Source organism: Cucurbita maxima, unplaced genomic scaffold, assembly GCF_002738345.1.
Source record: "Cucurbita maxima cultivar Rimu unplaced genomic scaffold, Cmax_1.0 Cma_Scf00001, whole genome shotgun sequence".
In the NCBI taxonomy this organism is placed as follows: Eukaryota; Viridiplantae; Streptophyta; class Magnoliopsida; order Cucurbitales; family Cucurbitaceae; genus Cucurbita; species Cucurbita maxima.
In genome coordinates, this window is record NW_019272017.1 from 5566480 (window position 1) to 5579824 (window position 13345).

Here is a 13345-nt window from a genome sequence, read left to right on the forward strand (position 1 = left end):
GGGGACAATAAAAAGACCTAAACCCTGCCCGTCCCCCTCTTTTCGCTCCACCCTTCTTTCTTTCTTTCTTCCTTCCCTCCCTGTTATTCTCCCAGTGCTGTCAAAGCTTCAACCTTCAGTCTTCAGTTTCAGAGCGATGGGGAAGAAATCAAAGGGATCTAGGAAGGGGAAGAAGGCGTGGAGAGCTAACATAAGCACTGCAGAAATTGAGGATTTCTTCGAGAAGTCTACGAAGGATGCTCTCTCCGGCGGCTCTCTCTCCGCCGTTCCCAGCGATTCTCTTTTCGTCGTCGACAAGTCTCGAGGTACTGCTGGTTCTATTTTTCTGTCTATTTCCCCTCCTAAACGTGCATCTTTCACTTTCCCGGTTTCTGTTCTTCTTCTAGCTGTGGGTTCTGCCTTTTTGGTTGATTTTGATGTTTTTTTTACGCTGTCTCTGCTTGATGATTGTTTTCCGCTTTTGATTCTTGCTTCTCACCGAATTATAGTTTTCTCTCCTTTGTGTAAAGAAAGCTTAATTGTTTTTCATTGAGTTTGGAGTTTTAATGTTGAACCGAAGAGTGAAAATACCGTCACTGGGTTTTGAGGACACTAACTAAAGTATCCACAAAATCCATCAAAGGTCTCTGAAACTTTGTTTGACGCTGAACCGAATCAAATTTCGTCTGCAAAGCTTATAATTGAGAATTTTGATTAGTCTTTCTTATATTACGATAATTTTGATTGCTGAAATTAAGCAAAATATTCAGGCATATAAACAATTACATTATTTTAGAGATGTTCAATTCTTTCTCGATTTGCACTTGGGCTTTTGAAAGAAGGATCTATTTCCTCTTAAGAGGAGATGAAAACGTGTTTGTTCTGGGCTCTTGCTGTGGGCTCTTGCTGTATACCATAAGTGACGATTGGATGGTATCTTCAATGAGTTTGAATGATAACATGGGAAGAGGCTAGAGTTTTGGTCTTGTGCTTTCCCTTCTGATGCATTTGTTTGCTTCAACTTAGGAACTCGAGCCTACGTTCATCCCATATTTGTTCCTATTTCCTTCAAAAGAACATTGTTAGGAAGGATTTGTCATTGGTTGCACTAATTATTATTATTTCTCTGTTTTTTTGTATAGATCTTTCAGTGAAGCGGAAAATAGAAAAGAAACGAGAAAAAGTCCTTTACTGTGACAGCATATTGACGAAGAACCCGTTTGTCCAAGCTGTGCCTTCTTCAGTAAATAAGAAATCCAAGAAAAAACCGGAAGAGGCATCCACAGTCAAAGAAGCCTCTCAAGATGGTGCCAAGGTTGGCTTGCTTGATCTGTGGGATGATAAAGGTCCTTTTTTCCCCCTCTCATTACTCTTGTGATGTGTATCTCACTCTTGTACTTAATAACCATTTTTTAATGAAAAAAATAAAATAATCAAACGTTGCACTACTTGTTTTTGGTGCACTGCAGATGAGGCTAGAAGCAAAATCAGTAAGGTATGTTTTTTTACCTGGTTAATTAATAACAAGTCTTATATTTTATCTTACATTGTTTATGTCATAAGTTATAGCTCATCGGTCTGAAATATAGCAATATCGATTCAAAAAGATAGAAGGCTCTTTGTAGGGCTCTCTTTTGTGGACTTGGTTTTTTGTATGCCCTTGTATTCGTTCATTTTTTCTCAATGAAAGTTGTTATTATATATTTAAAAAAAAAAAAAAAAAGATACAAGGCTCTTGTCCTAATGCAAAAAATGGAAGAATGAGGGTGGAAAAAGAAGAGTTATCAAAAAGAAGGGGAAAAAATATGATTATGTTGAAGGAATGTAACAAAGTAATTTTGATGCAATCTTGGTCAGAAACCAAAGCCATCCATTATTCCAGCAGTAGAAGTTGAGCCCCCAGGATGTTCGTTCAATCCATCGCATGAGAGTCATCAGGTAAGATGTAATAATTCCAAGTGATGAAGAAGTTAAACAATGTTGTTGCGTAATGTTTGATAATAGATCGTTAAAAGTGCATTTTCCCCTTCAAACTCTCTATCATATCTGTTTTTTCCCCTTAAATTTCCCATTTCATGATTCAGGATGTACTTGCCCAAGCTGTTGCAGAAGAAATGCAGAAAGTTTACCGTAATGAGCTGGGGCCTGCGCCAGTTCCTTTAACAGTCCCAGGAGAAGCTATTAGCGAAGAAGATGTGAGTATATTGACCCATTATCTTGTACTCTATTGGAATGCTTTTTCTATTATGTAAGATCTAATTTTTCCTTTTTTAGTTGCTTTCCTTGATTTAAGAGATTATCTTCAATTCCTGTTTTGCAGATGTTGTTTTTGGATGCTGATAATAACACTGATGATGAAACCAATTTGGATGAAATGGATCAGGACGAAAATAATGAATTAGAAAAAAGGTTTCATTTATGGGAGTTAAATTATTTTAAGGATTGCAGATTTTTTCAAGTTGTTTGGATCAATTTTTTGGCTTTCTTTGCGTGGTTCACGCTATATTTGAGCGTACACTATTGATTTACTGTGTGGATCTATTTGAACTTAAAGGCTTATGTTCTTCATTGGGATTGGTATTGAACAGATCTTGCCTACATATGCATTCCGATCGTATGCCCTTGATCGTTTATCTCTCTAACTTGCGTTATTTTACGAAGTGATTAAAATGTTTCAAGAATTCTGTTCACTGACATTCTAGTATTTTAAGGAATAGAAAGGTTACTGGAGACATTGGGATTGGGTAGAGTAGAGATCAATGTGAGCCTTGGCCATTTTCTTTCCACTATTCTTTAGCTAGCTACTAGTTTGAGAGTTTTCCTTTCTATTCTTTCTATGTTTTTCTGTTGTCAGTAATAATTGCTCTTAAACTGAATATCTTAAGAAAGAGAACTTCAAGTTGGTATTGTCTAAATAAATTAAACTTTTTACACAGGCCTTTGAAGATGAGAAGGGTGACTCGAGTTGAGTTCAATAAGAGAGCTAGACATAAAGAACAGGCCAAAAAGGAAGCCGAAGCAAAGAAGTTGAAGGGGATTTCTAAAGACATTGACAGGTAAATTAGTATCTTTGTTCCTCAATAGTTATGGAACGTTTTATGTAACTGAGCTTTTGCTCTTGTGGGTGTAGCTTGCCAGATATCATTCAAGAAATAGCCAAGGAGGACGAGGAGAGAGATAAGAGACGCATGCGACGAACTATAGCCAAACAGGAGAGATTAAAGTCATGCCCACCTCGCTTGGGGAAGCACAAGTATGTAGTACTATAGTGATATAGCTCGTATTTCCCAATCCATAAATAGTTCTTTCTAGTATCTCAATTGAAAGATTTAGGGCTCGTATGATAACGTCTTCTGTTTTTTGTTTCTCGTTTTCCACTTCATGTTTCTTGCTTCCTCTTAAACTGTTCTTGTCTCTTGTTCTTGCTTTTCTTTATTGAAAAAAAAAGAACATAAAAATGTTTAGTAACCATTTCTTGTTTTTTGTTTTTCAAAATTTCTACTAATGTTTCTGTAAAATGAGTAACAAGAAACAGGAACAATTAGCAAACACTTGTGGTTCTAAAAATATGAAACATGAAACAAGAACGTAATCAAATGGGCCTCTGAAATTAACTGATTCGTGCTGAAACAAGATAACATCAAGAAAGTTTGTGTCCTTAACTGCATGGTGTTACTTCCAGGTTCGAGCCCGCGCCAGTTCAAGTTCTCCTATCTGAGGAAATAACTGGATCACTCCGTAAGCTGAAGGTGCATTCATTTAATTTCCATATCCATCTTTCCTGAATACTCCTCTCAATCGAAATTATTGTGTCGGAAATTTGGATGTGAACTGAAAGAACATCATGGTTGGTTCTGTTGTATAAATATAGGGCTGTTGCACCCTTGTTAAGGACAGGTTTAAGAGCTTAGAGAAAAGAGGAATAATTGCCCCTACTGCCAAGAGTAGAAGGTTAGTAACTTAGTCATTGGTTCTTTTCACAAACTGCTCCTTTTATGAAGGCATCAACCATGGCTTTCTTTCTTACAAACTTACGCTTCTTTTTGCCGATTGGTTCGACAGGAAATAGAATCAGATTTGTTCTATCTTCGAACTCGAGAGACGTCTCTGGTGATAGTATATGTGGCCATGGAAGGGCTTTGAGATGTAGCTTGTTGTTTCTATTTCCTTTTATATATAATATATAGTTTTAGTCCTTAGAAGGATTTGGTTTACACTTTGGCTAAGTACTATAGACAGATATAATTTTCTCTTCACTGTCATTTCCATCTTAAATTGCGATTTCCTTTGAGAATGCTTTTCTGGTCTTTTCCTTTGAAAAAGCTTGATTGGATTTTTTTTTTTTTTTTTTTTTTTTTCCATTTTCTAAGTTTTAGATATATTTTTAATGTTAAACAAATACGCGTAGAGATTTGATTATCCTGTTATTTTAAATGTTTTCAAAATATAAAGTATGTGTGGTTTGAAGTTTAAAATTTTTAAATTCGATTAAATATTAATATTATTCGAATGGGGTTTGAAAAAAAAAAAAAATCTTTTTTTTTTCAGATTTAAACATTCCTTAATTTTGAATTATCTCGTAATTTTAGGAAAACTTGTGTGTTTATGAGGTTTAACTGTTTTATATATATATATATATTTTCCCTATATCTTCCTAATTACAAAAAAAATAATAATAATAATAAATAAATAATATCCATTGATTTATGGAATTTGAGTTAATTTTTTTTTTAAACTTTATATCTTATCTCAAAAAAGTTTTAAAACGTTTAAAACTTTTTTTAAGTTGAAAAACACTTTTAATGTCAATAATTATTAAAATCACATATTATGAACTTTAAAATTAGAGTTTTGATTATTTTATAATTTCAAGATTTAAATTCACAACGACATCGCCTGTTTTAATCCGGTAATGAACTAAAACCTTGTATTGGGCTTTGTAAGCCCTTTAACTTGGGGAATTTCGTTGGCCCTTTTTTACATTAATTAGGCCCATTCCATTCTTTTCTAAATTAAAATTAAATAATTTAATTATTTTATTTTAGTTATTTATTAGCTTCTTCTTCACGCAAGTTTCTGTAACGGCTATATTTGACCGCGTCTTTCTGGTTTCTTCATAAATAGTGTTGCCTTCTTTCTCCCTGTCCAATCCCCATTATGAGTTCTCTTGTTTTTCCCTCTTCTCTCTGCAAAATCTCCCTCTTCTTCTGATTTTTCTTAGGGTTTAGATCTTCAACCTTTGTAGAAACATCGAGTTTCTAATGAAATTGCTGAGATTTGTGCCTTTTTCCACTTTTCTCTTTGCAACAACATCCAGATTTTTCTGAAATAGATTAGGGTTTTAGTTTTTCCAAGTTTAGGTTTGATTTTGTTAAGATGCGTAGAATTGAAACAATCGGGAGTCGAGTTCTTCGTACTCCCGAATCACCACTCTTTGACTTCGATTTCCCTCTTTTCTCTTTGAAAAGTCGTCTTCGGAAAGATGATTACGTTTTGGTTTTGATTACGTTTTGGTTTTTCTTTCTTCTCTTTTAGCAAAGCCATCCTGTTCTTCAGAGTTGGATTCCGTTCTGATTTTTCAATCATCTCCTTACAAAATCGTCCAGGTTTTTCTAAAGTCGATTAGGCCTTGGTTTTTTCCTCTTCTCGCGATTCGGTTTTGATATGAGGTTTTCAGAATCCATCAATTTCAAACAGTTTGGAGTCTAGGTCGCAAGCCCACTTTTAGTAACGGTCAAGCCGTCCTTCTACTCGAGTCCAATCGTGGTTCGAATGCCAAGGAAGCGGGATGCTTTTGGCGCACTATCATGAATGGAAGGAATGTGGTAAATTAGTATGATTTTCTCTTATTCCCAGTTATGATTATCCTCTTATACCCCTTTGTGCTGTATGGTGTTATACCAGTTTTCGGTTAATGCATTTGATATTCTCTATTTGTTTTGGTGTTTCTCACTTGGAGTCGTATTGGTCTGTTACTTATTAGAAGTTGGTTTTTCCATTTGGAGAAGATTTGATTGATTCTCTAGCTAACTATTAGAGTATCCTGTATTGGATCAGTTTTCTTAAGAGGAGAAGAGGAGTGATTTAATGCGGTGCATCTCCGATCAAATGCCACAGATGTGCTGGCTTAGAGATCCCTTTTGGTTTTTCGTGTTTGTCATGTAATTTCTTGATTGATTGAATACGTTTATACTTATCAAGCTGGTTTTTAAAAACAATTTTATCTTTGGAGAACAATGCTCTGGTGAAATACATGTTTATGATTTTATTTTCTTAATTTGTTTCTTCTTCTTTTTCCTTTATTTTTCATTATTTTTTAATCCCTTTTACTTTAAAAACATTTCATGTTTGGAGAACAATGCTCTGTGGAAAAACACGTTTATGATTTTATTTTCTTAATTTGTTTCTTCTTTTTCCTTTATTTTTCATTATTTTTTAATCCCTTCATTTTACTTTAAATATTAAGGCTTTTAATAATATATTTTTATTTTTATTCATTTATTTATGTAGGATGTATATAAAAACAGTGGAATTAGTATATATACAAACAGTAATTTTAAAAACAACCAACTGCTGTTTTTTTTTAATTTGATACTGATCTATTGTACTCAGTATCGTAAATATTTTACCTTTATGATCTTGTTATTATTTATGACCTCTGATTGTTGGATTAAAATTCGGTTTTCTTTGTCCAAACATGATTGTTTTGTCTTCATGGAATCCAAAACAACGGCTGTCTCGAAATAATGGTTGCAGTGGGTGCCTTATAAAATCCAAGATAATAGTCAGCTTGAAATATTGGTTATAACAAAAATGATAATTGTTGCTGTTACAATAATTGTGTAGATATAATGGTTGCTTTTGTATGCTAGTTGTTTGGAAATGATAATTGTTATGAAATATAGCTACTAACTTGTTAAAATAATTGAATGGTTGTAGTTGCTCTAAATAGTGATAATGGTTGTTTGGTACAATAATTATCCAAATATAATGGTTGTATGGCTATTTTAAGATATTTCTTGAAATGTTAATTGATTAGGGGCCTTGTATGATATATATGGTTGTTTTGATATGCTATTTAGAAATTAGAAATATAGCTATCTGGAAATGATGATTTATTATATCATGGTTGTTATGATAGAATCTAAAATAGTATGCTATTTTGAAATATGGTTATCTTTTAATGATAATTGTTGCGAAAAAATTAGTTGTCTTGTTATAATAATTGTTCAGACTTATTGGTTGTCATGATAGAATCGAAATTAATGGTTGCCATAAATATTGGCTGTCTTGGTACAATAATTGTCTTAGCATAATGGTTGGTTGCCTTGATGGAGTTCAAAATAATGGTTGCTCTAAATATTAGTTGTCTTGTTACAATAATTGTCTAGACATGATGGTTTCTTTGATATGTTGTTTCAAAATATGGAAATGTTAATCCAAACGTGATGGTTGGTTGTCATGATAAAAAACAAAATAATGTTTGCTCAGAATATTGGTTGTCTTGGTACAATAATTGTCATGGTTGGTTGCTTTGATATGTTTTTCTAAATATGGCTGTTTTGAAATGATAATTGTCCCAACATAATGGTTGGTTGTCTCGATAGAATCAAAATTAATAGTTTCTCGAAATAATGGTTGTCTTGGTATAATAATTGTCTAGACATGATGGTTTCTTTGATATGTTTCGAAATATGGCTGTCTCGAAATGTTAATCGTCTAAACATGATGGTTGGTTGCCATGATAAATAATGTTTGCTCAAAATATTGGTCGTTTCTTTGATGTGGGTCGAGACATAATTGTCCAGACATGATGGTTTCTTTGATATGTTGTTTTGAAATATGGTTGTCTCGAAATGTTAATCGTCCAAACATGATGGTTGGTTGCTATGATAGAATCGAAAATAATGTTGGTACAATAATTGTCCAGACACGATGGTTGGTTGGTTTGATACGTTTTTCAATATATGGCTGTTTCGAAATGATAATTGTCCAGACATAATGGTTGGTTGCCTCGATGAAATCAAAATTAATATATGGCTGTTTCGAAATGATAATTGTCCAGACATAATGGTTGGTTGCCTCGATGAAATCAAAATTAATGGTTGCTCGAAATATTTGTTGTCTTGGTACAATAATTGTCCAGACATGATGGTTGGCTGCCCCGATGGAATCCAAAATATTGGTTGTCTTGGTATAATAATTGTCCAGACATGACGGTTGGATGATGATTGGTTGCCCTGATGGAATCCAAAATATTGGTTGTCTTGGTACAATAATTGTCCAGACATGACGGTTGGTTGCCCCAATGGAATCCAAAATATTGGTTGTCTTGGTACAATAATTGTCCAGACATGACGGTTGGTTGCCCCGATGGAATCCAAAATATTGGTTGTCTTGGTACAATAATTGTCCAGACATGACGGTTGGTTGCCCCGATGGAATCCAAAATATTGGTTGTCTTGGTACAATAATTGTCCAGACATGACGGTTGGTTGCCCCGATGGAATCCAAAATATTGGTTGTCTTGGTACAATAATTGTCCAGACAAATAGTGGTTGCTCGTAATATAGGTTATCTTGGTACAATAATTGTCCAGACATGACGGTTAGTTGCCCCGATGGAATCCAAAATATTGGTTGCTCTTAATATTTGTTGTCTTGGTATAATAATTGTCCAGACATGATGGTTGGTTGCCCCAATGGAATCCAAAATATTGGTTGTCTTAGTACAATAATTGTCTGGACATATGATGGTTGGTTGCCTCGATGGGATCCAAAATATTGGTACTCGAAATATTAGTTGTCTTGGTACAATAATTGTCCAGACATGATGGTTGCTTTGATATGTTGTTTCGAAATATGGTGTCTCTAAATGATAATTGTCCAGACATGATGGTTGGTTTTCATGATAGAATAAAAAATAATGGTTGCTCGAAATATTGGTTGTCTTGGTACAATAATTGACCAAACATGACGGTTGGGTCTTGATGGAATCCAAAATTTTGGTTGCTCGAAATATTAGTTGTCTTGTTACAATAATTGTTTAGATAAGATGGTTACTTTGATATGTTGTTTCAAAATATGGTTGTCTTGAAATGATAATTGTTCCGAAATATTTGATTGACTTTTGTTACCATAATTGTTTTAACAGAATGGTTCTTAAAATATTGGTATTTTGATTGTTTCGAAATGATTGTTGTTGCAAAATTCCCATCCTGGTTGCCTCATAATGATATTTGTTGTGAAATATCAGATTCCTTGGTATAATTTATTCATTAAATGTTTGGACGCGATGATTGCTTTGATCTATATTTGTACTGAAATATATGTTGCCTCAATTGTAATTACATCATGGTTGCTTTAGTTTAATAGTTGTCTTGAAATATCTGTTGTTTCCATTATAATATTTTTGTCCAGATATAATTGTTCCTTATGGTCTAATGGTTTCAATTATTTTCATTTTTAAGTAGACTTAATCATTGATTTGTTGCATTTGAATGATAATTATGGCATGTTATAATAATTGTCTAGACATATATGATAGTTGTTTCATCATGATTGCTTTGATCTATATTTGTACTGAAATATATGTTGCCTCAATTGTAATTACATCATGGTTGCTTTAGTTTAATAGTTGTCTTGAAATATCTGTTGTTTCCATTATAATATTTTTGTCCAGATATAATTGTTCCTTATGGTCTAATGGTTTCAATTATTTTCATTTTTAAGTAGACTTAATCATTGATTTGTTGCATTTGAATGATAATTATGGCATGTTATAATAATTGTCTAGACATATATGATAGTTGTTTCATCATGATTTAGTTCAGTAAGATAATTGTCTCAACATATCGAACATATCAATTGGCCTTCAACCTTCGTAGATAAGTAGGTTAAAGTTTAGGTTTGATTCTTTAAAGTCGATTGGGCATCCTTACAAATTCATCATGAATCGATTATGTTCTACCCTCGATATTTGCAAAATCATCATGGTTTTCATATGAATTTTTCAGAACCCATCAAGTTCAAACAATTTGGAGTCTAGGTCGTGAGTCCACTTTTTAGTTACTGTCAAGCCGTCCTTCTACTCTTGGGTCCAATCATGGTTTAAATGCCAAAGAACCGGGATGTTTTTGGAGAATTTTCATGAATGGAAGGAATGTGGCAACTGGTATGGTTTTATCTTATTCTCAGGTGTCTCCTATGCAACCTCAATTTCAACTATTCGGATTTGGTTCATAGATATACAATGCGGTTAGAAGTTTCTTAATGATCATTGTTACTATTTTACTTAAGTTTATAGAGTTTTTTGAGTTCCAAGTCTTCTTTAATTCTAGATGCACTTCATTAGACATTGAATGAGTAGTGTACTGTCACATGGAGTATGCTATTAGATCTCTTTTCTGAAAACCTAATTTTGTTCTTATTTCCTTGTCTTATCTTTTCTTTTGTCGCGAAATTTGATCACGGTTTCATTTGATGTTTGTACATTTGTAATAGCTTTACATATCTCAGTAACTTAAAAACCATCTTAAACCACTAAATTTTTCTTAAACTGTCAAATAATACCAATTGTCTCCTTATTTTCCTGTCTACTTAAGCTATTTTAACGTCAAAAGTTTTATATCAATCTTCGAATTTCATTGGTGTTGTCATATGATCTCTTGTTAGAAAATATTGAATGTGCTGACACATTGTGGCTACCACTATCTAAACTCTTTGGATGCATGGCTAAAACTTAAATTTGTTCCAGACTCCTTGGAAAATCTGTCTGTTTTTTTTTTTTTTTTTTTTTTTTTTTTTTTTTTTTTTTTTTTTGGTATTATGCCTTTTGTACTTTCTANGTATTGGAGGAGCATAATGTATCGGATCAATTTGCTTAAGTAGAGGGGAGATTTAATGTGATGAATTTGATTGTGTTTGTCATGTAAGTTCTTGATTATTGAATATGTTTATATTTATTTTGATGCTTCATTAATTCTTGAGATTTTTTCGAGCGGGTTTTTAAAAACAATTTATGTTTTGTTTCTTCTTTTTTCTCCTTTATTTTACATTATCTTTGAACCTCTTCATTTTACTTTAAATAGTAATTTTAAAAAACAACCCGCGGCTGTTTTTCTTTTAAATCCAGTAGTGATCATAAATATTTTAACTTCTTTTGGTCATAAAATATGATATTGGTATTATTTATGACTTAACATCTCTCTAGGTACTATTCTTGGCTCGAAATTTAGTTATCTTTGTCCAAACATGATTTTTTGTTGTCTTGATTAGCTTTTTAAATTTAGTAGTCTATAAATGATAATGGTTGCTAAATATCAGTTGCTTTGGTATGCTATTTTGAGATATAGCTATATATATTTCTATAATTTAAAATATTGGTTATCTGGGAATGATAATTTCTACGGAATATCAATTGTTTTGGTATAATAATGGTTGCTTTGATATACTAGGTGTCTTGAAATGATAATTGTTGCGAAATTTAGGTTATCTTGTTATAGCTTTGATCTCGAAATGATATTGGTTGCTATCTTGAAATGATTATCGGTGCGAATGATCGGTTGCCTTGTTACAATGATTGTTTGGACATAGGTTGCCTTGATGGGACCTAAAAACAACGGTGGTTTGAAATATTGGTTGTCTTGGTACAATAATTGTCCAGACATGACAGTTGCCTTGATATGTTGTTTTGAAATATGGTTGTCTCGAAATTATAATTGTTGTGAAATATTGGTTGCCTTTTGTCCAGGCACAATAGATGCTTTAATAAGATTCAAAATATTGGCTACCTGAAATATTGATTGTGCCTCATAATGACAATGGTTGCGAAATATTAGTTGTCTTGATACAACAATTGTCTAGGTATAATGGTTGCCTTGATACGTGAAGTATCTGTTCCTTTGTTACAATAATTGTTGAAATATATTGATTGCTTTGATAGAATTCAAAATAAGATACAATTATTATCTCGATATAATGGATGTCTTTTTGTGCTTTAATGAAATAGCTATATCTTCCAATGATTGTTACAATCATTTCCTAAGATGTCATGGTTGCGTTGATAGTATCCAAAATAATGGTTGTTCGATATGTGTGCTATTTTGAAATATGGCTATCTTGAAAAGATAATGGTTGTTGCAAAAAAATTGGTTGCTTATTCAAACTTTGGTTGTCTTGTAACAGTAATTATCTAGATATGATAGGTGTCATTTGTTGTTATATGGATGTATTGAAATGATATTTGTTGCGGGAGGTTGATTATAGAAATAATGGTGAATTGAAATATTGGTTTTTGGGATGTTGCCAAATATGCTATTAATATGCTATTTTGAAATATGGTTGTTTCAAAATGGGGTTAATTTCAAATATTGGATGCCGTGGTTACAATCATTTCTCAAGTATAATGGTTGCTTTGTTACAATCATTTCTCAAGTATAATGGTTACCTTGTTGGAATCCAAGGCATAGTAGTTGCCTTGATGAAATCCTAAATAATTTTGTTTGTAGTATTGGTTATTCCAAAATATTGCTTGCCTCATAATTATTATTGTTGTGAAATATTAGATTACCTTGATATAATGAATATGTCCAGATATAATAAGGTATCAAATAATGGTTGCTTAATCTTTTTTATTTTTTTCTTTTTTTTTGGTGATTTTTCTTGGGGGTATTATCGTACCTTGTATAACCTACTAATACATATATTTATTTGAATATTCGACTTGTTTTAATGGGTTCATTACATGCATTATAAATTATTTGAATGCATCTACCTTGTTTAATGTTGATGACTAATTAGAAAGGTGCAATTCGAGTGGTTGATAATCTTGTCATTTTTTTTTATGGTAATGTTAGTATATCCAACTTAGTTCATGCTATATTTTTCACGTGTGTACCCTGTGTTATACGATCCTACTTTTTCAACCTTGCAATGTTGTGATCTTGACTTGTTCACGAAAAGTTTTAAGGTTTTTTGCTTCTTTATGGCTTCGTCAAACCTTAGTCATCTAGCTCCAATACATGTCTACGTTATATTAATTATAGCCTTTGTATCAAAAGACGGGTGCATAATCCAACCTCCAATACATGGATGAGGGGCACAATGGCTACACACGTCGCCTGACATTGTCTTTGTACTCATTTCAAAAGAAGTCGCCTAAGACACTCGTATTGCAACACTCGCCCTCACTTTGACATATGCGTGTGTCATAGGGTAACTCGCTTAGACCACAAAGCCTAGGGGCGGTGGAAAGGTGATATCATGCTTTCCTTATGATACATTTTGATGCAAACAATCATATACGGTATCACGAACATGATTTTAGCAAATAGTCATGATTTTAGCAAAGTCATATTATATTGTGG

The 13345-nt window shown here is 32.9% G+C and overlaps 1 protein-coding gene and 1 long non-coding RNA gene across 2 annotated transcripts; both read left to right on the forward strand.

Annotated features, from left to right (window-relative positions):
• Positions 1-27: 27 nt before the first annotated feature.
• Positions 28-4273, forward strand: LOC111488412 (ribosome biogenesis protein NOP53-like). Its single transcript, XM_023136153.1, has 11 exons — positions 28-305; positions 1122-1325; positions 1449-1474; positions 1837-1917; positions 2064-2174; positions 2300-2388; positions 2916-3035; positions 3110-3232; positions 3662-3728; positions 3851-3930; positions 4042-4273. The coding sequence occupies exons 1-11, from the start codon at positions 137-139 to the stop codon at positions 4046-4048; spliced, it is 1077 nt and encodes a 358-aa protein (XP_022991921.1). The 5' UTR covers positions 28-136; the 3' UTR covers positions 4049-4273.
• A 2766-nt stretch (positions 4274-7039) lies between these two features.
• On the forward strand, positions 7040-10305 carry LOC111488450. Its single transcript, XR_002719204.1, has 3 exons — positions 7040-7301; positions 7602-9242; positions 9995-10305. It is a non-coding gene; the product is annotated as an uncharacterized LOC111488450 (long non-coding RNA).
• The last annotated feature ends 3040 nt before the right edge of the window (positions 10306-13345 follow it).

Excerpts from the sequence above, each read along its gene's own strand:
- LOC111488412 (XM_023136153.1), top strand. The coding sequence starts at position 137 with ATGGGGAAGAAATCAAAGGGATCTAGGAAGGGGAAGAAGGCGTGGAGA. Across the intron at positions 1,326-1,448 it reads TGATCTGTGGGATGATAAAG|ATGAGGCTAGAAGCAAAATC; the intron begins GTCCTTTTTTCC and ends GGTGCACTGCAG. Across the intron at positions 3,036-3,109 it reads ATTTCTAAAGACATTGACAG|CTTGCCAGATATCATTCAAG; the intron begins GTAAATTAGTAT and ends TTGTGGGTGTAG.